This window comes from Myodes glareolus, chromosome 3 (genome assembly GCF_982192425.1).
Source record: "Myodes glareolus chromosome 3, mMyoGla1.1, whole genome shotgun sequence".
NCBI classification, from domain to species: Eukaryota; Metazoa; Chordata; class Mammalia; order Rodentia; family Cricetidae; genus Myodes; species Myodes glareolus.
In genome coordinates, this window is record NC_142028.1 from 79935495 (window position 1) to 79961745 (window position 26251).

A 26251-nucleotide genomic window follows, 5' to 3' on the forward strand; every position below is an offset into this window, starting at 1 on the left:
CTCTTCCTGTCTTCCCTCCTCTCACTCTTTTTGGGTAAAGGAAAGTTGTATTAAGCTGATGACTGAACTCCAGCGGCAGCTCCGTATTCACTTTACTCAGTTTTTCCGCAGAGCAGCTGTTTAAGCACCTTGGTTTCAAAAGTGTGTGTGTGTGCGTGCGCATGCATGCATGCATACATCCCCATACAGGCATGCAGATTCATGTTGCATGCAGATATATACAATGGCAGCAGGCAAAGAGAGGGAGGGAGGCAGGAAGAAGTAACACAAGGGAAGGCACTGCGGTTGGGAGAAAAGTGGGCGGGACCTCACCTGCCAGCTGGACTCCTCACTTTCTCAGATGCTAATGAGACTTGGGTTTGTTTAATCATTAAAGGGAAGGAACAAGACCAGGAGGACATCAAAGTCCAGCCTGCTGGGAACGACAGTAACAGATGAGCAAGGAGCTAGCAACAATGGAGCCTGGAGATTCAGTGGATGCAGTCAGTGCTGAGACAGCGCCACACTCGGCCCTGGGCTCTGGCGTCGGCCTGCATGCCTATGACATCGTGGTGGTGGTCATCTACTTTGTCTTCGTCCTTGCTGTGGGAATCTGGGTGAGTGAGAACTACAAAATGCTGAAGCCTGACAGAGAGGCAGAGAAGCCTCTCATCCTGAGCTGGGAGAGGAGCAGGGAGAAAAGAAAAAAGGAGGAATACACAACAGTAGGAAGCTGAAACTGTGGTACATCAGGAATCACCCATTCCCATCCTGTCTTTCTGGAGAAGGTTGACTGGGGCCAGAGAGGCCTGTGGCCTGCCTGAGCAATACACAGTGAGCCAGAGGCAGATCGAGCCAGGAGCTCTGAGTTCAGTCCATTTAGTCACTGTGAGTCTGGCTCTCCTCTCCTTTCCCTCAGGACTCAGAACTCAGAGTAGGCGCAACACCCAGCCTTCCTCTCCTACTAGTGTATTGAACAAAGAGCTCAGACTCACACGCTCTCAGGCAATAGCGCCTTCCAGATTCCAGTGTTCCTATAAGTCAAAGAAACCACACAGCTGTGGGCAGCTGCAAGGCTTTGAGGTCAGGAAGTCCTGAGCCCAGATCTTACCCTAGTGGTTAGGGCCATGTGGCCCTAGGGACATAGAAACCACTTAGTTTCCCTGTGTGTTTGCTGCTAATATTATTGAAAGATACAATCACTCAGTGACAGGGCACACACAAGCACCTGGCACAGTGCCCGGCATGCAGGTAGCAGATAATAGACAGTAGCTCTTATCAAGACAGGACTCTGCTGAGAGGCCAGTCCCTTCAGATTGCTGCGAGGTACATTATCCCTCAAGTCTCAGCTGATCAGAACACCTATGGACCTCGGGCCTCTCTTCTGTGAGGGGAGGGGGGTGCTAGGCCTCACTTTCCAGGCTTGGTTTGAGGAAGCAGTGGGCAAACAGAAGCCCAACAGTCCCTGTGACGCGTCCAGCATGGGAACTCTAATTCCTGTGTATGTTGGACAAATCCTTTTCTGCTCCTGTGGCTCAATTGATCACCTGTGAAAGGAATTTTCACTGCTACTGTTGCCACCAAGATGATCGAAGGTGACACAAGAATGTTCTAGCCAAAACTTGACACACATCAGGCCCTGTATATGCATGCATCACTCCCCAGTGACAAAACACCTTTTGCTTTTCCTTCCTCTACTTCAAGGATTTCTCTTTTCTCAGATCTGGTCAGACTTGTTGTTTCCCACTCAGAAGTAACTTCCTCTCCTCTGTCAGCTTTCTCTTGTGATGCTTTGTTAATTAACTTAGAGAAATAAAGATGTATTTAGGCCTCAGGCTTTAGAGCTCAGACCATGGTCAGCTGACTCCATTACAATGGATGAGTGAGAAGGCAACAGGAGCCTGTAACAGAGGGGGTTTTATCACCTCGTAGATGCTGGGAAACAGACAGAGAGGGGAAGATGTTGGTGGCAAGACAAATCCTCCATGGCCCATTTGCTCTAACCAGGGCTCATTTCCATACTTTCTACTGTTTCACAATATCCCGTTCAATTTTTAATCTATCAAAGGGGCTAATATATTGACTGGGTCAGAAGCTTCACAATCCAAACACTTCCTAAAAATCACATGTCTGACAATGCACTGGGGACTAAGTATTTAACACACGAGGCTTTGGAATCTTTCAAACACAAATTTCAGTACACTCTTTGCCACTATCAGCCCACACCACAGACTCTCATCCTGCCCTGCCGAACCACCCCTAGCCACCCTGAGCCTAACTTACGCCCTCTTCTCCACATCAATAGCACAAAGGTGGAGAAAGCTCAGCTATCACTGCAGTCCTGTTAGCATCTTGACCAAGAAGATTGGGCTTATGTCCCCAGAGAAAGAGCTTACACTCCTCGTGTCTCCTCACCCTTCAGAGCACACCCCAAAACAGGCCATGGACTGGTCACCTACTGGATCCTTCCAGAATCCTCAATGGGCTCAGTGGTGTGTTCTGACTTTAGGCCTTATCAATGCATGTCCCAAATAGAGTTCTTCATTCCGGCCAGTGTTCAGAATGGCTAGAACAGTACCCGGTCCCATGTGGGTGTCTGTCTGAGGAAAAAGAAGAGGCTAGCCCGGGGAAGAGTCACTATGTGCCAGAGACAGATTCCAGCCCACCCCTTGGAAGAAGTCACCAACAGATGGAAAATAAGGAGGCACTAATCACATTCCAGAATGTTTTCACGACATTCTGCTATTCCTGAAGACCTTGGACAGCCTTTGCCTCCTTTGTTTTTCCATCAGTCCTGAAAACTAGAAGGAGAGCAAAATTGACAAAAAGGGCGTGACTCCCACAGACCCATAGTTTATAAAACGGTGATGCCATAAGTATACAGACAACCCTGCCGTGCCTCAGTTCCTGTCATCTCTGTCACCAAGGTGCCTGTACCAAGGGGGCAATTAATCATGGAGTGGAAGGTGGGGACTGTAAGAGGCTTGGGAAGTACTGACATCTTTACATATTCTTTCTAGTCGTCTGTCCGTGCAAGCCGAGGGACCATTGGTGGCTATTTCCTGGCTGGAAGATCCATGACCTGGTGGCCAGTGAGTTGATCCTCCTCCCTCCTCTCCCAGCATATATTCCCAGCTTTGGCCATCTATGACCTCCTCTTAGATTTTCTTGCCAGAACTACATCAACACCCTCCTACTTTTTTGCCCAACTCTAGATTCCTTTCTTGCAACTACCCACCCGGCAGCCTGCGCCATCTACCCTGGATGCCTCCTGTGCATGTCATAGATGGCTGTCTTGGGCTCTTTTGCTCTATCTATACAGAAACCAGAGGTGGGCAGAGGAAAGGGCATAGTGTTGATAACACTCAGTTCTAGAGGTTTATAAGCTGGGATTCCAAACAGAAGCTTACAGCTCTGAACTAGAACTGGAGTCTCATGGCCCCAGCTTTTAGGACCAGAGAGTTATTGTTCTGGGTGTTGAGGGCAGGGGTTGTTGCTCTGAGCTTGGAGCTCTAACACCCAGGGCCTAAATGAATTTAGCTTTAGATAATGAGGCCTTCAACTTTTTAACCCTCGCTGTCTCACTCAAACTTTTTCAGTGATCCAGATTTACAGACCTATACTCTTAGCTACCATCCAGATTTTCATAATAAGCTTCTTGCAGTTTCTGACCAATAATAATAATAATAATAATAATAATAAATTTTCAGCCTAGTGTTGTGTATCAGAGCTTTGGATAACAGGCTTATTAGCTCTCAGCAGGTCTCTGGAACTCTTAGCTGCCTCCTTACTACTACAGTTGTTACGCCCTGTGATCTAATATCTGTTCTTCATGCAACTAAACCAAGACGTTCTACTTGCGATGAATAATCCCTCATGAGAAAAACAACTATTTAGGCAAAATGTTTTAACACCGAGATGCAGCAGGGAGTTTGGGGGAATACACCGAAGAGAAGCCTCCTAAGCAAATTGATATTTTATATTTGTGTGTATATATATGTATATATGCACACATACATACACATATGGATATATGTGTATGTGTGTATGTATGTATGTATGTATATGTATGTGGTCAGAAAAGAATGGAAGCACACTTACACTCAAAATATAATTTGACCAATCACAGCCCGGTGTGCCTCTAGTTTCTAATTCCACTAATCACACCCCCTAAATAAGGACCAATCACAAGCCTCACACTGCACCAATCACAGACTTTCTCTGTGGCCTTGGGGAGTTGCTCGCCCTCCTGTGTTACATGAGTAGCTAATGGATGAGTAGAGTCATCTGTTATCCACTGAAGATAATAAAGCCCGAAGAGTAATCTCCCCATCCGGTGTACGTTTTCTGAAGTGTCATGACAGGAGCACAGCCTCCCAAAGCAGCCCTCTGTGACTTCTGTGACGTCACAATTGCAGCGTTTCTCTGAAGCTGGAGTGTAGTCTCCTCAATGGATCATTGAGAAATTTGAAGCAGCTGGGATGCCATGACAACAGTCTAGCCATTCATCCAATGGGAGCTGCTAGTAAGCTGATCGTGGCATCCAGGCTTCAGGGAAGGATTTGTTAACTGTCAATCAAAGGGTAGAGCAGTTTCTCCCTGCTCTCTCTGAAGTTTCACTCATTCACAGGAAACAAAAACAAAATTAAAAGACCTCAGAAACAAATATCAACACCTGCAGTGCTCAACCTGGTATCCAATCTGATATTTCATACCCAGGGAGAGTTCCATCCCCCTGCTCTGTCTTCAGGTGTGGACCATAGGTAGGGCCTTGGATCTATTGAGATATATGTGGAGCTTCCTGCTATAGAGAAGCTCACAGTTGAGTGGGCACACAGACTTATGAATAATATAGTCAAACCTGGGGTAGAAGGAGGCACTGTGTTTCCCATAGGTTGGTGAAGTTGCTGGGTCTCAGACAATAGGTGGATAAGAGGTAGAAATCATTTTCTTGAAAGAATGACACCTACACCTAATTCTGAACTATATTGACTTGAGAATCAGGGGCGAACTCCCAGCCATATCCAGAAATTGATCCCAAGCATTTCTCCCATTGGGCCATACCCTATATTTCTCCTGATCCCTGAAAACTAACTTCTCTTCCCAAAGTAGGATGAAGGGAGACAAGGTCTACCTAAAAACCGAGTCACATCAAACGCACACACACAAATTCTCACATGCACATTCATATGCTCACATGCTCTCTCCTTCTCCCAGTCATACCCCCCACACACTAAGGCAGTCATATACATACATTCATACAGGCCAGCATTCACATATCCTCACACATGTGCATACATGTATGCTCCCACTTACTTTCATACATTCATTCACATAGCCTTACACTTAAAGATTCCTGCACACCCTTGCCTTCTCACTCCCTCACTCCTTCACTCGGTTACTCTCACACTCATAATGGCAGTCATTTTTGACCTTCCATTTTGGTGATGCTCACTGTCCTTGTCCACCACTGCTCACCCTCTGCTCTCTAAGGAGAAGAGAAAACCCTGACAGCCTTTGGGTGTCTGAAAGATTTGGCTATCTGGAGCAGGAAGATCTAAGGACAGGGAAACCTGTGTCTGTTTAACATGATAACTACCCGAGGATGTTTGAGTCTGGAACCCAGAAGTTCGCAGGGATAATGAGAAATGCCTGATGTTTTCAGCCACTCCCTTGTGGGGAGAAAGGAAAACCCTTGGAAAGGTTCTCTCTAGCCAGTGCCTCAAAACTCACAGCCTCTAGCTGCCTTTTAACTGTAAGTGGTCCTAAGCCCAGATTGCTCCAAACTAACTTTGACCCTTGCCCCTTAACCTCACTTGTGCCTTGCAGATTGGAGCATCTTTGATGTCCAGCAATGTGGGCAGTGGTTTATTCATCGGCCTGGCCGGAACAGGGGCTGCTGGAGGTCTTGCTGTGGGTGGCTTCGAGTGGAATGTAAGGAAGCTGACCTGAGGGCTCCAGGGTGTTGAGGGTCAGAACCATCTCCTGTGCCTGGCCTTAGAGAAGAAAGATATCTTAGAGGTACTTGGGAGGTTGTGTGGTAAACAGAGTACCCATTATATAGATGGTGAAATTTAGGCCTTTTAAAGGAAAAAGAACTCATTTGGGGTTATCCAGAAAAGCTGGTAGGAGAACCCAGGTCTCTCATTTCCCCCATCAGGGCTCTCCCATCCAACATGCTACCTATGGGCGGGAAGCTGACAAACTTTCTACAACTAAAATAGCTTCCCTATGTTCTCCCAGGCAACGTGGCTGCTCATGGCCCTGGGTTGGATCTTCGTCCCTGTATACATTGCAGCAGGTGTGGTCACCATGCCACAGTACCTGAAGAAACGATTCGGAGGGCAGAGGATCCAGGTGTACATGTCAGTCCTGTCTCTCATCCTCTACATCTTCACCAAGATTTCGGTGGGTATGACTGCAGGTGGCTTCTTACCAAGGATAACATGCTGAGCTCACTGATGGTGGGGAGGGATGGGGAGAAAGAAGGGGAGAAGGAGGGATGGGAGAGGAGATACAACGAAAGGGTTGTTGATGGAATGAAGGATAAAAGAAAGAAAAGATGAATCAACCTGACTTCAGAGACTGTCTCCATCCAGAAGTGGGGAAATCACACTTGAATAAGAAATGTTTTAAGTGAATATTGATCTTTCACACAAATGAACTATCAAACTAGAGTCCACTCTATCACATTTCCATTAACTGATACTTTATTGGACAATTCTTTATTAATCACCTGGAACGTTAGAGTCTGAATAATCTTTACTGTTGCTTTATTGAACTAAACTTAAAAAACAAACCTAGGCCTGTCAAGTGAATTATCCAAGTCTACACAAAGGACTAGGTCTGGAATCAGAACTGAATCTTGACTCCCATGCCCTGAGAGGGTTAGGTCCTCCCACTATCATATTTTAGATTCTGTCATCAGTTTATGAACAATCATGTAATGGACTGAGGAATAGACTGAAGTGAACAGAATCAACCAGGTGCTGGATATAGTAGTGAAATTAATTTGAGGACAGACATTGTTAGCTGAGACTGTCCTTACCCCAAGTCCCATAATAACCCAAGCATAGGGATCATCCAGAACTCACGGCTGCCTTCCCAGGTAGCCCTATAGACCTGTGTCATCTTGTCGAGCAGTCAATAACCTGCACAGTTCCTATTCTCTCTCCCCAAATGTCCTCTTCTCTACCTCTAGCTTCTAGCCTTACTTTCTCCATCTCCCACTTTGATTTTGTATCCTGACATTCATAATCTACAGACAAATCTTTCAAAGCTAGCTGATTATTTATCTTTTTATTCAAAACATTATTCAGTATTGTTTCACTCTAAATTCTACCATGCCTCCAAGTCTGCAAGGTTAAGCCCACATTCCATAATGTGGCACTTTAATTCCAAGACCAAACCCACCAGCATGGCTCTTCAACCTTGTGTGCATTGTTTGATGAAGGCTGAGGACACCAGATAAGGTGGGTGACACACCCACAACAACCATCCTGAAAGTATTGTGTAGCATGGAATGTTGGGTCCTTGCTTTCTACAGACTGATATCTTCTCTGGAGCCATCTTCATCCAGATGTCCTTAGGCTGGAACCTCTATCTCTCCACGGTGATCTTGCTACTGGTGACAGCTGTCTACACCATTGCAGGTAGGAAAAGGGAAAGGCAATGTTGATATGTGGAGACCGTGAGATGAGGAGGGAGTGTTCACTAGAAAGATATTGAAGGATGGAAAGATGAAGATAGAAAGAGACGGGCAGAAGACTGGTGATCCAGAGAGAGACAGTAAGATATGGAGAGACAGAGACAAACTAATGAAGACAGAGATATGCTATGAGAGAGCACACAGAGGGAGATGGAATCACAGCAGGAGAGAAAAGGGAGTGGAGAAGCAGAGATGAAAAATATACTTGGCAAAGGCATGTAATGAGAGAGACATGTAGTCCTGCTGAGGTCTGTTGTGTGAGGACAAGGGGGGAAATCAATGAACTGCTGTCTAGGCCATAGTCACCATGACAAAACCAAGAACCCATTCTACTCTGTTTCCTTTGATTCGTAGAACTGGGTACCCTGGGACAACAGCCCAGGACAGAACTACTTATGACTAAGTTGTCTTTGAATGATGTGAGACATCTAGGTGGACTTTGAAAGAGAAAGCAGAGAGCTTGGGGGTATTAACGGCAAGAACACCACACTGTTGATAGTGTAATGACCAGATCCTGCCCTGGATAGAAAGAAATACATCAGAACACACTGGTCAGTAACCAGCCAGCCTAGTCCCTGGGTGGGATAGAGAGAAGAGATGGAGAAGGATCTGTCATCAGGGTTCCCTGCTAAGAGAGCTCTGTGTCTTCTCTGATCTCCCTCCAGTGTAGCCAAGGACAGGGCAGGTACCCAGAGGGAAACTTCCCATGGATGCTGACTGATATATCCTCTCCTTGGGTACCCAGGAGGACTCACTGCTGTGATCTACACAGATGCTCTACAGACTGTGATCATGGTAGGGGGCGCTCTAGTCCTCATGTTCCTGGGTAAGAAAGAGGTCTAAATGTACCCTAGCCTTGACCCCTAGAACTTTCTATAGCATAAGGCCAGACCCCTTTCCTAGGCCAGACCTCTCTAAAGTCAGCATTCTCTCTATTCCAAACCAAGAACCTTAACCCAAGACCCAGCATCCTCACCCTTTCCCAGTTCTCAAGTCAGTTCAAACCCAGAGTCTCACCTGAGGCTATCGGTGAGGACTCCAGATCCATTTCTCACACCATGTCTCTTCCCACAGGCTTTAAGGAGGTGGGCTGGTACCCAGGCCTGCAGCAACTATATATGCAGGCCATTCCCAATGCCACAGTTCCCAACACCACCTGTCACCTCCCACGGTCCGATGCCTTTCACATGCTCCGTGACCCTGTGAATGGGGACATTCCTTGGCCAGGTCTCATTTTCGGGCTCACAGTCCTGGCCACCTGGTGTTGGTGCACAGACCAGGTAATGTTCCCCAGCCTGGCCTGGCCCATCAGGTGCGTCCTGAAAACAAACAAACAGACAAGCAGGCAGTTGGGTACATAGGGGTTGGACATCATCCTGGGACTGAGTGGAGACAAACAGTGACCAGTGCTGGGCTCTCCTGCACTGAACTAAGTCCTTCTCTGACCAGTGATATATCTCCACTGCTATTTTTGCATATCTCACATTATTTCAGGTGATTGTACAGAGGTCTCTCTCTGCCAAGAATCTTTCCCATGCCAAGGGGGGCTCAGTGCTGGGCGGCTACCTAAAGATCTTCCCAATGTTCTTCATTGTCATGCCTGGCATGATCAGCCGGGCTCTGTACCCAGGTAAGAGCTAGTACAGGTCTCTGTGCATTGTGGGGTTTGCAGAGCATTTTCAGAGAAGGCTTTCCTGGGACAGGTGAACCAGAGGATTTCTCAATTAAGGGAACACAGGAAGCATTTTGGACTTTGTACTGGAGTAGAAGAAATCTGCACTTGGAGGTCATTTTAAATTTTTCCCCTTTATATGGAGAAGAAACAAGACATTATTGGATCTTCCCAAAGATATTTGTTTTTTTCAAAGAACTCAAACAATCTCTGAAGTGTAGTTCATGCACAACATGTTTGTAGGTGGTCAGGCCCCTTGTAATTTCACCTTCTAGACTAAGTTGAAGTCTCCAGAACATATTCCCATAGCACCATAAAGCAAATAGGAGGGCAACCTAAGGAGGCACAGCATCATACAGCTCTCTTCTTTTGCAGATGAAGTTGGCTGCGTAGACCCTGACATCTGCCAAAGAGTGTGTGGCGCCAGAGTGGGATGCTCCAACATTGCTTACCCAAAGCTGGTCATGGAACTCATGCCTGTGGGTGAGTCTTAGCTCCCACCCCTTTCAACCACCCAGTTCCTTCTTCAAGGAAAAGATCACTGCCCAAGAGGGACTGCACTATAAATAGATGAAAAGAGAGAAGAGAAAGACCCACCTCTGGCTCCATGCCAGAACACACAAACACACACACACACACACACACACACACACACACACACACATGCTTCCTCAAGCTTTCCTAAGGCACTTGCTATGTGTTCCAAGTATTGGAGACACATTTCTTAAAGACAGTTCTCTGATCCCAGTTCTCTTTGGTCTCTAGGGACCATACCTGGGCTCCTAGAGAGTATAGGATATGGTGACCAGGAGAGCTCCAAGGAAGCATTGACCAGTCTTGGAGACTGTTAGAAAAAAATTATCCAAAGAAAAGAAGTACTGTTGAGTCACAAGAAACACCTTGTCAAAGACCAAGAGCATGGGGAACACCATTTTAGGAAGATACTGTGTGTGCAAATGACCAGGGTGGAAAGACCGTGCAATGCATCATCAGAAGAAAGGATGAATGAAGACAACTTTCCATGGGAATGCCATGGCCAAACCCCATGCAGGACAGCCTTTTCTCTGAGAGCAAAGTGGTCACTGCAGACAGGAGGGAGCTTTGTGCTTTCAACAGACCACTGTGCTTGAAGAATTCAGTATGGAGAGAGAACAGGAGGGGAAAGTCGAGGAAACATAAATGAGGGTCCTGCAGTGGTCCAGATAAGTGGCACCGATGACTTGACCAGAGCAGTGGCTTCAGAGATGAAAGAAGGCATTTGAAGACGTTTGTGGAGTAAGATGGGCAGGATTTGATGACTCAATAATCATTAGTGACGATAAAGACAGAGACCCAACTATAGCTCCAATTCTTGATTTTCAGAAGGTGAGTTTGTAATGATATTGAGTTCAGGAACTGGAAGGCAATAGATGAGTGGTTATTGCTTCTCTTTAGTGGTTACAGCCAGTCAGAGAACTAGTAGTGAGAGTGAAGATCCAGCTAGAGCCAAGCAGTTAGAAACAGAGGAATGGGGAGAGTTAAGAGAAGGGTCTAGGGTAATGATGACGTCAGGTGGGGGAGATCAGAAAGCTGTTATTAGCCAGAGGGAAACAAATGATTCAGAACTTCTGGGAGTCATCTCCCCAGTGCTGAAAGGTCATTTCCAGAAGCTTGGCCATCAGTGATAGAAACTTCAAATATCAGTATACAATCTAATATTTCCAGTGTCCAGTGTTTGGCTGAAAAAAAAAATGGGTTCAAGTAGAGAAAACTTGTCCTAGGAACATTTATCTAGTTACCCACAGAGCCAGAAACAGCCCAGGTTTCTGTCTCTGAGGCTGAAACTTCAGGTAATGACCATAATGTGGTATGAAATGCTGTTTTAAAAAGTACAGAAAACTCATCATAAAAATTAAAATACATTACCAGCACCCTCTTACTCCTAGTCCCAGGGATCCACCACCTTCCATGGCAATGGAACCAAAATATACATCAGGAAGCCTCTTATCATCTTGATTCATGCATATCTTGTAGTGTACAGAGGGCAACCAAGGCTTGGAGAGTCCTAATGGGCAACCCAAGTCCAAAGTGCAGAGACGGAGGCTGGTCAGAATCTGGACTCAGGCACTGTGGGTTTCCGGATTCTGTATCTATCCTAGATGGGACCATCATTAGCACCCACCTCATCCCATCTCCACCCCAAAATTCTTGGCTTTGTGTGATTCTGCTGCAACCTCCAACGTCCTGGCAGAGCCCTTAAATGGACAGTTTTTCACTCAGCCTTGTCTCTCCCCAGGTCTGCGAGGCCTGATGATCGCTGTGATCATGGCTGCCCTGATGAGCTCACTCACCTCCATCTTCAACAGCAGCAGCACCCTGTTTGCCATAGACGTGTGGCAGCGCTTCCGCAGGCGGGCAACTGAGCAAGAGCTGATGGTGGTAGGCAGGTGTGCTGACTATGCTTCCAGACCGCCCTCTCGCTGGAGAACTCTCCCCTCTCCCATCCCTGCTTCTTGGGAAGATCAGCTAGGTCTACTTGCAGTCAGACAGTGGGTTCCGTGTTAAGTCCATCCCCAGAACTATGTCACCTCTCCCCCTTCAGAATAACAGGGGATGGGAAGAAATCTATCCTTGCCTATTTAACTAACAAGTTCACTATGAGATAATAATGCCCTAACTAATCACGGGGAAGTGGGGGAGTGCCTCACCCCCTGAAGTCTTTTGGGCTATCTCTGGCTGTTATCCCAGGACAATAGGAATACTACTAACCTGACAGATATACCTAGAACATACTTCATTTGCCACACTGTTGAACTGGGGACACACAGATGCATGTGTCCCCAGTTTACAACAAAGAGGGAACTTCAAGAGACAGTGAAGTATAATCTTGAGGGAGATGTCCATAGAGAAGTCATCTCCAAATGACTCACAAGCTTTGAACATCAAGAAATGAAGGTTGAACTTCACCTTGAATGTAGTAGTTTATATTTTTAAAAGCACAGCTTAGTGGTAAATTTTCTTAGTCTCCACAGACTAAGAGTTCACATGAGGGTAAAGGGTTGAAATCTCAGCTTCACAACTCAAGCCTCCCAGGCCCTGGCTTCAAAGCTGAATAGGACATTCCAGTCTCTTTTGTGGTTAAAGATGTGGGATTAGACATCTCACTCTTGGCACTCACTGTCTATTCCGGGGCGTTTTGTTTCTGTCCTACGGCCTGCACATCTGCACACACCCAGACAGTGACCCAGCATCTGGGAGTAGGGCAGGAGAGGGGATGAGCATCCAAGAGGACAGGTGGGCAGTTACTGCTCTAACGGGACCTGAGAAAGGGCAGGTGGAAGTAAAAAGAGAGGAGAGGAAAGGATTTAGGAGTATTCCTCCTTTCTGCTCACCAACAGGGCTATGGTTCTCCATCTGTGTGATTTGGGCTCCATCTGCTGGTCATATGCATTACTGCATTCAGCCCATACAAAAAAAGTTCAATGTGGTTTTTGTTGTTGTTGTTGTCACTTTATTTTGTTTGCATTTATAAAATCATGCACCAAAAGTGCTAGGCCTGAGTGGGAATCAGCTGAGAGGAGGTAAAGAGAACAAGCAGAGACTCAGGGCCAATGTAAGACTGGAAGTAAATTGCTCTACACAGGACTGAGTGCACAAAGGAATAAAGGCATCCTCAACAGGACTTTGCAGTACATGGCTGGGAGCTAGGGGAAGCATGGGTTATCACTCATCGGTGGGTGCACAGAACAAACTTGAACCCATCCAATGGATGAATACGAAGGTTTCTTGAATTCTGAAGTTCCATTTCCTGGGATTTTAACAGTGTAATTTCTGCCTTTTAGCATTTGAGATTCTAACCCACAGACCTTCTCTGGCCCAGGGACCACTCGCTTTCTCTCCCTTCCTGATTCCCATGCATTCTTCATCCTGCCCATACTCCTGTGTGTGGTATTCACAGAGCCCTATTCTCTTCCCACAGGTTGTTCATAGTCTTCCTGGTAGTCATCAGCATCCTCTGGATCCCCATCATCCAGAGCTCCAACAGTGGGCAGCTTTTTGACTACATCCAGTCTATCACCAGCTATCTCGCCCCACCCATCACGGCCCTCTTCCTGCTGGCCATCTTCAGCAAGAGGGTCACTGAGCCTGTGAGTGCAACAGCCCTGCCCCTCCCCCACACATCACAGGGTCTGGGATAAGGGTCTCTCACTCATCTGGTTTCTAAGACCTTGAGCAAAGTCACTGCCTTCTCTAAGTTTTTAACTCTTACCATCAGGTCAAAATTCTCTCATTTGCACAGGAAACACTTACCAACCCATACATGACATCTCCAAGGATGTAACAGTTTACAAGGTTCACAGAAGTCTGCCATCTTGAGCAGTCAGGGAAGAAATGTGATTAAATTAACAATAATGACAAGGGACAATGGCCTCTGGGAAAGTAAAGAGCCAGTGAAGAGACTTCCAGGAGAGGGGCAGACTTCCTGGAAGAAGTGGCATGTGAGATGGTTCCTGAGAGTCAGTGGTAGAGGAAGAGAATGCTGGACATAAGAGAAAGAGATGTGTGACAGTAGCGAGCAGCCTGAGGTTCTTGGTCTCTGCTCCACCTGTAGCCCTGTATCCTTCTGTGCATGAGCAAAGCAAGGACACTGATGCCGATGCATTGTGAACTCATGGGGAGATGTCTACACAGTCGTCCTGTAACTACCCTGAATCCTGAGGGGTATGGGAGGGAGGGAGATGTGCCAGGATGGGAAGCTTGATGGTTAGTGCTGAGCACTTGTACTCAGTACTAACCAATCTCCCTGTTCACTGCACATAAGGAAGCTCCCAGCCAGCGTTCTCACATTGATGGGCTCAAGCCATTCTCGTGGAGCCATGATCTCAATTCTAGCGCAGCTCTGAATCTCATGTCCCTCTCAGCACAGCACTCTGCCTGCCTTTTAAGTCAAGACAGGGAGTTTCAATAGGGAACTTGGTGGCTGAAATTTTCCCTGAAATAATCCAGTAGGGGGAAATGTTAGGGAAGAGTGTCCCTCAACTTCCTAGGTTGGACCTACCTCACCCCAGTCTCTCCCTACTGTTCTCCACTCTCTGCTTAGGGTGCCTTCTGGGGCCTCATGTTTGGCCTAGCAGTGGGAATCGTGCGCATGGCTCTGGAGTTCTCATACCCTGCCCCAGCCTGTGGGGAGGCGGACAGGAGACCGGCTGTTCTGAAGGACTTCCACTACCTGTACTTTGCCCACCTCCTCTGTGGACTTACTGCTGTCATCATTGTCATAATCAGCCTCTACACAGAGCCCATCCCTGATGAAAAGGCAAGTAGTGTGTTCAGGCTGAGGCTTCTGGGAACAATTCTTCTGTCTCGAATGACCAGCAACCTCCCCCTCCCTGTGCCCCCACTGGGTTTTATCATATGGATTATGGTCTCAGCTACTACCAAGCAGGTATCTTTTGGAGGACAGGCTCGCTGGGGTATGAATTTCCAGGTGAGGAGTGACCCATTCAGCTCAAAGTTATGCATTGTCTACCTACTAGGTGTCAGGCGTGGAGCTGGGTTTACAAAGATAAATGGCCCCTACCAACAACTGTACCTGGAAAACAGATGCCAACACAAGCTAGTAACTACACAAAGAGAAAGCATAGAAGAACTTAGCTTAAGGAGAGAGGGTAAGCCCAAGGCTCTAGGAGTGGGTACATTGGCAATGTTGCTCTGAGATGGCTTAGAAGAAATAGCATTTTTCTTATGGTAAGAATGAAGGATATGATGAGGAAGGAGTCAGAGAGTCGACTGCCCCCCAGCCTCTGAATACTGATGCCCAGTTTGTTGAAGGCTTTCTCCTTAGCCTGTTCTGCTTACTAAAGCCACCGTAATCACTTAGCACTGACTTGATGGCATAAACATTAAGACTATGTCACATACCTTTCTGGAGTCTGGAAGCCTGGGATCAAGGACCAGCAGGTTGTTTTTATCTGAGGGTTCTTTTAAAGCTTAGTGATAGCCATCTTCTCCCTGAGTCTGTTCTCTGTGTCTGTCTGGGACCCGATCTCCAGGGTGATAGCCATCTTCTCCCCAGTCTGTCCTCTGTGTCCATCTGGGACCCAATCTCCATAGTGATAGTCGTCTTCTCCCTGAGTCTGTCCTCTGTGTCCGTCTGGGACCCGATCTCCATGGTGATAGCCATCTTCTTCCCGAGTCTGTCCTCTGTCTGGGACCTGATCTCTTAGTGCTTGCCCATCTCATCCCATCTTGCCTTATTTTCTGATAACCCTATCTCTGTATGTAGCTAAAATCTGAAATATGGGAGCGAAGACTTCAACATAGAAATTCTGATAGGACACAATGTGACCCCTGACAGAGCCTGGTAGAAACTAGACCCTAAACATTGAATGGCAGTCACTGTGTGGTGCCTGTGAGTTAGTAAAATGGCCTTATGACTCCTGCAGACAAGAGGGTCTCACACAGATGAGCAAGTGAGGCTAGCTCTTCTTGTGTCCAGACATGGCCTCCTGCTTCTGGGGGTCTCTGCACACCTTTTCTCTCCTCTGCTTTCACAAAAGCCCAAACCCACTCTTGCCTTGTATCTTCTCTCCCTTGGAGGGGTTCCATTATCAATGTCATCAGCTGAGCCAGGAACCAGGAGCCATGGCGGTCTCTCCTCTTCTTCACTTGCTTGTTCCATAAGTCACCACAGCCTATACATTTTACTCTCCTGATGTCTCATGAGGCTGCTGCTTCCTGGGATGGAGAGATAGGTGGGTGGCTAATTGTAAATATGTGTAAGGCCTAGGTCTGGCTCCAAGCACTGCGAAAGGAATAAATGCATAGATAAATGCATAGACCTCGCCCTCCTGTTTTCTCAGGCACTTAATATTTCTTTCAATTAGTTCTTGTTTCACTTTTCAACAGTTTCTGGGCTGGATCACTTCAAATCACTCCGACTGAGCTTTGAAAATCCTAGCTTACAGTTCCTTCTCTTTGTCTAAAGTCTGCAATGGCCCTCACTGCCTTTCGGGTTTTGTTTTGCCAGCTACCAACCCCTCCACTGGACTTTTGAAGTCTTTCCTTGGTGTTCAGGCACCTGTTTCCTGTCTATTTTGTTTCTTTAGGGTTGAGTTTCAAGTTGCTGGGGAATTCCCGACTCAGATCTCAATTCCAGCACCCAGCCTAGGGCTAACAGAGTGATTATTCAAGAAAGACTCCCTACTTGAAGAAAGAGGAAACCAAGGTGTCCTCCTCGCAACCTCGCCTTGCTCCTCACCCTGTTTTGTATTGTTCTGATGGCCTCCCATGAATGAGACTTCCTTCTCCACAGCAGGACTGTTTTCTGACTTCAAATGTCATCTCCTGTTTCCTAGCTTGCTCGCCTGACTTGGTGGACAAGGAACTGTCCCTTACCTGAGCTGGAGAAGGAAGCTTCTGTGAATAGGAATGAGACAGAATGGGAAAACACCCCAGGGCTGGCCGAGAGGCCAGATGTGGATGGCCCAGCAGGAGATGGGGAAGAAGCAAACAGCACCCAGGAGTCTGATCAATCAGGAGGTACGTGGGGTGCATGTTGGGGCACACGTCACAAAGGAACAATGGGACAAACATAACTCTGAGAATTCCCCCAGGATGAATTTTGGGGTCACTGAGGATGTAGGACTCTGAGAGAACACTATCAAAACCATCCTTTCACTTTCCTAGGCAACTACTAAACCTGTTAAGACAGAGGAGAAAGGTTATCTTGATAACTCATGCGGTGGTTAGATTTAGAGTCTATTCATGGAGGGGTGCTCTTCCTAAGACTAAACCCAGCATTAGACAGGGGTGCCTACCCTTTCGCCAGAAGATCTAGCCAATGACGCAGCCTGAAAGATCGAACGCGCGGAAAACCAAACAGCATTACGCCTCTTGAGTTCCCTCCACATGGAAGGGAGCCTCAGGCATCACAAAGAAGCAGCCAGCTTTGTACCTGTCTCCATTTATGTACTTATTCCCCTCTTGTCTCTATAATACTGTTTGTAGTCACACAGAAGCCTGACTGTCCCTCATGGGAAGAGCGTAAAGCATGCCCACACCCTGTGTTGTTGTCATAGGAAGACCTGAGAAAAATGGCCCCTTCTCTGCCAGGTTCTTGGAGCAGCTGATGGCTTCCCAGGGGTTGTTAACTGTATGGGATAGCACAATAATTAAGTGGAAGTCATAATGTGCCAGTGGAAAATATAATGAGGTCATAACCTTCCTGTAGTGAGATTAAGTAACAATATTAAGACACCCCAATGATAGAATGGCAACATTATAGAAATTTTTTCTGTTATAATAGCCCCAAAGAAAAATTTAAAATTCCAAAAGTCACATCAGTTGCAAGTTAAAGTCAAAAATCAATTATCTTATCCTTATGAAGTAGAAATTTGATAAAATTTAAGCTCTGTATTTATTTCCAGCCTTAGTTAGAGAGATTCTCTGAAGCAGCTCTACATAGACTTGGGTAAACTTCCATTAGACTTCAGAAAGCCTGAGTGCTGTATCTGCTTCCACAGTGCCCACTTCTGTAACTGCAGCAGGTTAAACAGAGACCCTGTTCGCAAAGCATCCCTGGCTGGACCCGCGCAGTTGCGGATGCTCTGCCGCTAGTTCTAGTTCTTCTGCATGCACTGGGTCTGGAGCCCTGCACTGTCCCTCGGCTTGAAGGAACTCCTGCTTTCTGAGACTTTTCTCCTTCCTTCGGGGTCCTCATGCTAGACAAATGGCCACTTGTCAGTAGCTAATGATACCTTGAGGTCCAGAGCCATCAAGGTTGAAGACTCAATACTCCTCGCCCAGACAGTGGTAGTCAGAGGTCCGTGGAGCAATCTGTAGAGGAGAGATGCCCTCTTACAGATACCACAGTCAAAAACAGAGATACTCATTTCGTAAGCATCCCAGGCCAAAGCCACTCTCCCTGGCCTCACCAGTCACCCCACTGAGGTTCAGTGTATATTGATTGACAAACCGTAGCTTTATTTTTTATGTATGTTTTATAGCCATGCACCTGATTTTGGGTGGGTCTCAAAGTCTCCATCACTGCAAAGACCGAGTCTGCTCCTAAAAAGTTTATGAGCTGAAAAGACCGTTCTTCAAGCAGTAGTGTAAGTGAGGCAGCTATTAAGGCGGAGAGAAAAGGGTGTCTGGGGAAAAGGAGAGACTGCCCGTGACTGGACCCCTGTTTCAAAGACAGACAGACCCCTTGCTGGTCCCTGTGTCCAGGGCAAAGCGGTTCCTGTTGATACAAAGGAATGCCTGCTCCCTATGAACAGCTACATTTAAGAAAGAAAAATGGTCCTCTGAGTCATCCATAAATTCCAGTAGAAAGAAAGCCCCTATCTCTCAAGCACAACCCCATGACGAAACACCACTGTGGAGGAATGAGAGGCCAGGGAAGGTAGTTGCTCATGCAGCGGATCCTTCTTGCAGAAACAAAGAAACCTTGAGACAGGGGAGAAGCAGCCCCTTCAAGTTTAGCTTTTGTGATCTGTGTGAACCCAAGCTCCGGACCTCACGCGACAGGCCAGGCCTACATTCCTCAAACAGCCAAGCATTTGGAGCTCACTTAGACAGCCTCTCCCAGTACCAGCCCTGGTAGCCCTTGTAGTGTTATAAACCCCCATTCTCATTAGATGAATAAAGAACTCTTAGAATAAGGCAGGGATGTCCCTAAGTCAGATGGGGGAGAAAGCGCCTGCTACTAAGGAGAGGTGGATGATTTTTTTTTCCTCAAAGTTTACTAAAATACAAAAGTCTCCATTTCCGCCCCTCCCCCCAACACCCTCCCACTCCCCCCACTCCCTCCCCTCCTCCCTCTCCATTCCCAAGAGCAGTCAGGGTCTCCTGCCCTGTGGGTAGTTCAAGCTCCTCCCCCTCCCTCCAGGTCCAGCAAGGCTGAGGGCAGAGCTGGTCCTGCTACCAGGTTCCTGACCTCTAGTACAATATCAGGCCCCATAGCTGGGGAAACGAGCCCATCTGGTTTAGAGGCTCCCCATTTTCGGGGAAAAAAATGGGTTCTTTTTCTGTCCCCACTCTGCACTGGTGCTCTGAATGAGAACGCATGATGCTAGCTAGCTCAAAAACACTGTCTCCTGTAACAAGATGCTTCTGAGCAGTGACTATTTGGTTCTCAAAGTTCCCACCCAAGAGACCCTATTTAGAGCCTTACAAAATGTTCTCCCCATGTGTTCCCCACTCCTTCCATGTCTTACTTTCCCCACTCTTTTATCCCTTGTCCAACCTCCCCTTTCTCCATCCTTTCTTCCTTCCCTGTCCCGACCTTCTCTCATTATGGCCTGTCACTCAGCCTTACATAGGTCCTTGGGGAAATGGCTGTGGAACTGGTTCTGTGGACTCTCTGGGACTCCACAGCAAGCCCTGAGCTCAGCAGAGAAGGCTGCATTGGAGCAGAAGCTGACCAGCATCGAGGAGGAGCCGCTCTGGAGACATGTCTGCAACCTCAATGGCATCATCCTGCTGGCCATCAACATCTTTCTCTGGGGCTATTTTGCGTGACTCCATAGACCAGGAATTATTTGAAGTGATTAAAAACCCTGGTGAAGCCCCGAGACCAGCGGCAGGCTCTCCTCCCATCTCGCTGTGCTAACTCGAGACCACAGAGGCAGAGAGTAAAAGCTTGTGAAGAACATCCATCCAAAACCCTTGACACCTGGAGACATGGCGGACTAGAGAGGTCACTAGGACTCCCCAGGGTCACACAGCAGGACTCACCCTGGGTATCCAGCTCTAGCTCTCTTCCTGCTACACTACCCTGTAACCCTACCTCAAAAACATCATTTCCTCGGTATACTCCAGAATCTTCATTGATATATATTCAGGTTAGACACATAGTAAGAAAATGAGTCAAAAATTCTATTAAAACTACCCAAATACACCATGTTTCCCCAATTTCCTTAGCCTCGTCCCCTTTCTGCTTCCTTTTTCCTTTCCCCAGTTGTGGCTGCCAATCCCACAAGAGTGAAGGGCAGACATGAGAGACAAGTGACCAGGGCACAGTGCTCCTAGACCAGGATTCTGCTTGGCACAGTTCTAATTCTCCTACCCTCACACCCACTCCTGCAGTCTCCACAGCCTAGAGGCTTAGAACCCCAGTTGGAGAGGCAAAATATGTCAAAAGCAACAAGAATCAAACAGACTAGGGAGTGGAAAGGACAGTCTGAGCGTGGACTGATGGGGAACCTTGTTAGCAACCATCTTTAGAGGTGAGTCTTAGATAAGGCCTGGCTTCACTGGAACCCAGGGTAAAAGGTGTGCACCTCTGTGTGTGCTCGCTCTGTGCCTTTTCCCGCTGGACATTGCTGTGCTTGGATTTCTCGTTTCCTGTTTCGTGAGTTTTCCCATTATAATAAATAAAATATAATTGTTTTATCCTTAGCTAGCCTGGTTGTTTCTACAGTGGGCACTCCACAGTCTTTATTCCTTTGCATTCATCGGCCAAAACTCCTTCCCAAAAATATACCAGAGACTATGACTTTGAGCAACTTCCCAGGAAACTTTATGGATGCCTCAACCTGGGTCAAGGTCCCGCTCAACCCCACAGTGCATAGACTGTGTCCCTGTGGCCTTTATCACACTGTCCTATAGCTCTGTCTCCTCTCTAGATAGCACAGGCCTAGGAGCAGTGATCAACGGTTATGTCCAACCTGACTTTGGACTTATAAATAAAGGAAGCCAATAAAAACTTGTTGGGTTCATAGGTTCTTCCAGGCCCTGGGCTTTGTTCTGTGGATGGAGAGGCAGAGACTTGGGGATTTGGCTGCCTAGGCAGAGACTCCTTGAGCTATCAGAAACAGCTGAGTCTCAGGTGTCTGGGTTGAACGGCATAGATGCTGCTGAGAATGGCCTTCTCCCTCTCCTCTGCAATGCTGCCTTTGATCACCGTGTCGATCATCTATCACTCCAAATGGAGACAAATAAAACCCCCATTTTATTGTCCTGCAGACACATCTCTGAATCTCTTCTCTTTCTGCTGCCTCCAAACCTTTTTTTCTTCAGAGACGTTCTGACACCACTGTGCCTTTGTCTCAGAGGACAGCATGCTCTGTCTTTCTTCATGGACCCTGACTGACAATTCTGGCTTCATTTCGACTTCTCTCAAATCATTCACACAAGTCATTTGTCTAATGAAAAGCTGGGAGGAAATGCGTTTCAACAGGAACACAGTGTAAAATTGAATTCTGACTGCCCTTCCTTCTGTTTGAGAAAGAGGTGTTAGGTAGATCAGACTGGCCGCAAACTTACTATCTAGCAAAGATGACCTTGAGCTTTAGTGTGTATGTAGGCATATGGAAGCTTCTTTCCCACCCACCAGTTCCCAAATAAACACTCAGAGACTTAATATTAATTATAATTGTTTGTCCAATGGCTCATGCTTATTACTGGCTACCTCTCACAATTATAGTAACCCAATTTTATTAATCTATGTATTTCCACATGACTGCAGCTTACTGGTAATGTCCTGGTATCTTACTCCTTTGAAGGCTGCATGGCGTCTCTACCTTCCTTCTCTCTGTATCTCTGTTTGGATTTCCCATGTAGTTATATTTTGTCCTATCATAGACCAAAACAGCATATTCATCAACCAATAAAAGAAGTACTTACTTGAAGCATACAGAAGGACATTCCACATCATATGTAAATATGTTCATGTTCAAGCATGCATGTATAAACACATGCACGTGGACACCAGAGGTGGATATTTATATTTTAGCCATGGTCTCTTAATGGACCTGGAGTCATGTGCCACATGCTGCAGCCACAAACTTGCCATGCTTACGTGCTCAGTGCTGGTCTCCTCACTCCCAGCTAGAGATCGTAACTGAAGTGATCAGTGACAGGTGTGACGGGCATGGGTGGCCTGAAACCACAGAGTGACATTACTGTAGAGGTGGTACCGCCTGCTGCTGAATGAGGATGGGACAAAACAGAAGAATGAGAACTGGAACTGGACTTTGGGGGGTGGGGTGGAATCTTCGAGAAGTTGTACAAAGTAAAAGGTCTGCGTGTGCGAAGTACAAGTCTATATAACAGGCTCCCATAAAATAGGAATCGCACCTACTCATTTGTCAATACTGACTCCAGTTTTTCCTCAGAGTCAGGCTTCCTTTTAGTATCTGTCTGGTAAAGCAGAGTAGGGGGATTTACTGATGAAGGACAGGAGAGAATGGGTATCTGACAAGTGGAGCAGAGACTGACAGTACTTCTCTGGGTGTTCATGACTTCCGTTTACTATGGCCTCCTGTTCAGAGCCGCTGTAACTCTCCTGTGACCATTTTCTGGTAGTAGAAAGGTTCTGAGTGACTGTCCATGCTGAGAGTTAGCTAACATACCCGGTTCAGACTCGACCCCACGGTGAAGAGGACACCGGTATACAGCTGAGAGTTAGCTAACACACCTGGTGCAGCCCTGACTCCAAGGTAAACAGAACACTGGTATACAGCACAGCTGGTGCCTTGCTGCCTCACTACACTCAAGCGAGACAGTTTAGCCACTGATTTGTTCTAAATCATTTTGCAAAGGTTCTCGGGTGGCTGGGACCTGGACACAGCACCCTCATGCCCCTTCACATAACTGCAAATGTCCCTCTCCCTTTCTGACTCATCTTTCCACTTCCTGGATGCAGTTTCCTCAGATACCTTCCCAAGCAATTCCTAGAACCTAATCTAAGAGCATACTGGGAAACCAAGTCAAGTTTCTTTTAGGAAGAAACCAGTCTTTCCCAGATTTTTGTGAAATGATGGCAAATCCTGGAGACTTCAGACTGTGACTCCCGCACACACACACACATGCACACACACAGAAGAAGTAAAGCTGGTCCACCATCAAGTCTCTGCTCCACTTCTGGTCACATGGAGGGTGCTGGGGAGAAGATGCCAGACAGAAGAAAAAAACAGTAACAACAACAAAATACCTTTGAGGTGGCCTCTGATTGCAAGGTTTTATAATGCATATTTCTCTTGTCTTGTTACCAACCATTAAGATAACCTGCAACAGGCCCTGGCCCTGCTCTACATGGAAGGTGCACTAAGTTGGTATTTCTGTGTACCTCACTCTTGAGAACCAGGGCATCTCTACTTCAGCTGTAATAATGGAGTACAAGGCAGTGGAAAGGCAAGAGTCACATGCTAGAATCAGGGTATCTATGTTCTGCTCCCAGAGCCCCAGATCTGAATACACGAAAGAGAACTCCAAGAACTGCTTGTTTGTGGGATAGTGAGGTTGTGAGTGGAGACAGGGTCAGAGGCAAACAATGAAATGGCGTGGCTAGAAGCTTACAGTTGGGGGGCAGCTCATGGAAAAATGCTGCCTTCCAGGGAGGGTGGGACGTATTTAAGATCCTACAGGGTGTCATCGGTTACCCAGGTCCCTTGAAAGAGAAGCTGCTGCAGAGGTGATGAGCAAGCCAGCTTTGATATGGAGGAAAGTAGACATTTGGAGTCCTGTGTCCATCCCAAGGTCTTGGGTGGGTCTATCATGGGCACACAAATTGTGTGCGTGTGTGTGTGTGTGTGTGTGTGTGTGTGTGTGTGTATAAGTGTGTGTGTATGTGTATGTGTGTATGTATGTCTGTGTCTGTATGTGTGTGTCTATGTGGTATGTGTTTGTCTCACTTTTGCCATCTAGAGGAGACTAGAGTTCCTCCCACAGTTGTCCTTTCTCTGTCTTAACTTGTTCATGTGGCCCCCTCTGCCTGGAATACTCAACTCCTGACCTCTTCCTCTGAGCCTCCGAGCTCCTGCACATCTCAGGAACCTTCTCTTCCAATGACTTCCTGATGCCTCTCACCTGATGGTCTGTGTCCCTCTGAGTTCACATATGCGGTATCATATCAATCATGAAAATCTCATGGGGGCATTACAATTCCTTTTCTTCTCTTCTTTTCCATAGATCAGTGCACTTTAAAGGTGGTCACTGGGTTCATCCAGGGATTACATATGCCAGGAAACTTAGTAAATGCTCAAAAAACATCCAGTGAATGAGTGAATATTAAATTATGGGGTATATTTAAATTAATTCATGAGTTTACTACATAGTATTTTCCCTCTGTTAATTTTCTGATTCCTAACCATAACTAAGGGCAATAATTAGAAGCAGCTGTCTATACAGCATTTTGGGTTCCACAATCCTGCTGGGCATGAAGTCTTATTAAATTCCTACAACTCCTAGGGAAGGTAGGCAAGCATTACCATCTTTCCAGAGAGGACGACCACTCCCATGAGAGCTGCAGGACAGCATGAGATAAATTCAATGGAAGGACACTTTCACATTCAGAATGCCAATAATTTGGAGGCACATCAGCTACAAATGAAAGACGTTTCAAAGGTGGTGAGTGAGCCAGCTATGATAAAGTTGGGGCTGAAGGAAAGGCTATGTGGAATCCTGCATTCACCCCAAGGTCCTGGGTAAGTGTACCATGGGCACACAAATCACCCTCACATGTCCATCATTTGTAGATCAGTCACCAAAGTGACACAGCAGTCTCCTCCACTGCTGTGCTCCTGTGTGGCCTTTGCAACCATGCTATCTTGCCATATTCTTTGCTCTTCTAGCAAGGTCTCATTATCAGGGTCAGGTTCAGGCTATCTCTGTTTATGTGTAGTGGGTAAGAAGTCACTTAGCCTATATTTTATGGTGTTTCAGCAGTGCTCTATCCTTCAGCATGTGCTCTGTGTGTGTGTGTGTGTGTGTGTGTGTGTGTGTGTGTGTATTGAAAGATGACAAAACACTCTACCATTCCACCTGAAAGGAAACTGCTTGTCCGTTGTGGCAGCTGGAAGCTCTCCTTGCAACCTTGTAGGGGTCCTTGCTTCAATTCACTCCGTCTCACTGCCAGAGAAGAGGTACAAGGCCAGGGGTCAACACTGGCCTCCTATGTGACTGTGTTATTTGCTTTGTTGTGCTCCTGCTGTACTTCAATATCCCCTTCTCTTCACTGAGGTGAGAGCATAAAGGTTTGATGCTTTCGATCTTGATACCAAGTATTTCTGACTCCATTCTACACATAAAGGGAGCTGGGCCCATGGTGGACTGGTGGCTGGGAGGTGAGTAGGGGAAACGAGCCCCATGACAACCTGTGCGGTAGCAGCACAAGCAGCATCACAGGGGAGCCATTTGCAGTCGATTTGGCTTTGCCACAAGCAATAAGAACATTAAGCAGAAACTCTGCCCTGGGAAGAGACAGTTTCAAAACAAATAGTATGCTTAAAAGTATCCAGAAAAATGTTTTTTAAAGTGATCGAGCCACAAAAAGCACTTGGTTTAACATGGGAGACTTACAGCGATGTCCCCAAGTGTGAGAGTTCGCATCAGTCACAAGAGGGTAGAAGCTGCTGGAAGGCCAGGCGAAAGCAGTGTAGATTTTCCATTAACCTAGAAGGAAAGCCGCTCCAGACTTCCAGCAGCGAGATGGCTATAATTTCCTCCTTTCTCCGGGGTAAAAAGTTGGGAGAACTTTAAAGGTTATATATAAATATAAATCCTAGTGACTTAAATTGAGGTAGTTACAGTTTATGTTCATATTTCAAAATCAAATCTCAGCTTTAGCCCAGATTCACAGAGTAGAAATGTCAGACTTTTACTGTGATCTTATATTAAATCCACCGCTTTTGCTGAAAGGGAGAGAGGAACACTCTATGCCTTGCCTCTTGAATAGAATGCCAAGTCTGATCCATCTCTTAGTGTGGTCTGCATGTAAATTTCAGAATTACAGATGGTTGGAATAGGAGGAGTCCCCAGAGGCCCCTGTTATAGCCCTCCTGTGCTCCTAGCCTGGGTCAGAGGTTTCCTGACATCTTCCCTGTTCTGTTCCAACCCTCTGTTGGCACAGCTCCTGTGGAGGGGGCTGATGGCCTCCTAAGGGTCAGCATCCATCATTAGGATCACAC

General features: G+C 46.7%; 1 protein-coding gene across 1 annotated transcript; it reads left to right on the forward strand.

The window, feature by feature from the left end:
* The first annotated feature begins 380 nt into the window (after window positions 1–380).
* On the forward strand, window positions 381–20741 carry Slc5a9 (solute carrier family 5 member 9). The gene is made up of 14 exons (XM_087904745.1): window positions 381–596; window positions 3000–3071; window positions 5809–5913; window positions 6223–6387; window positions 7526–7631; window positions 8433–8513; window positions 8762–8967; window positions 9182–9317; window positions 9735–9842; window positions 11635–11785; window positions 13318–13486; window positions 14440–14655; window positions 16697–16880; window positions 19654–20741. The coding sequence occupies exons 1-14, from the start codon at window positions 435–437 to the stop codon at window positions 19860–19862; spliced, it is 2070 nt and encodes a 689-aa protein (XP_087760871.1). The 5' UTR covers window positions 381–434; the 3' UTR covers window positions 19863–20741.
* Window positions 20742–26251: the final 5510 nt, after the last annotated feature.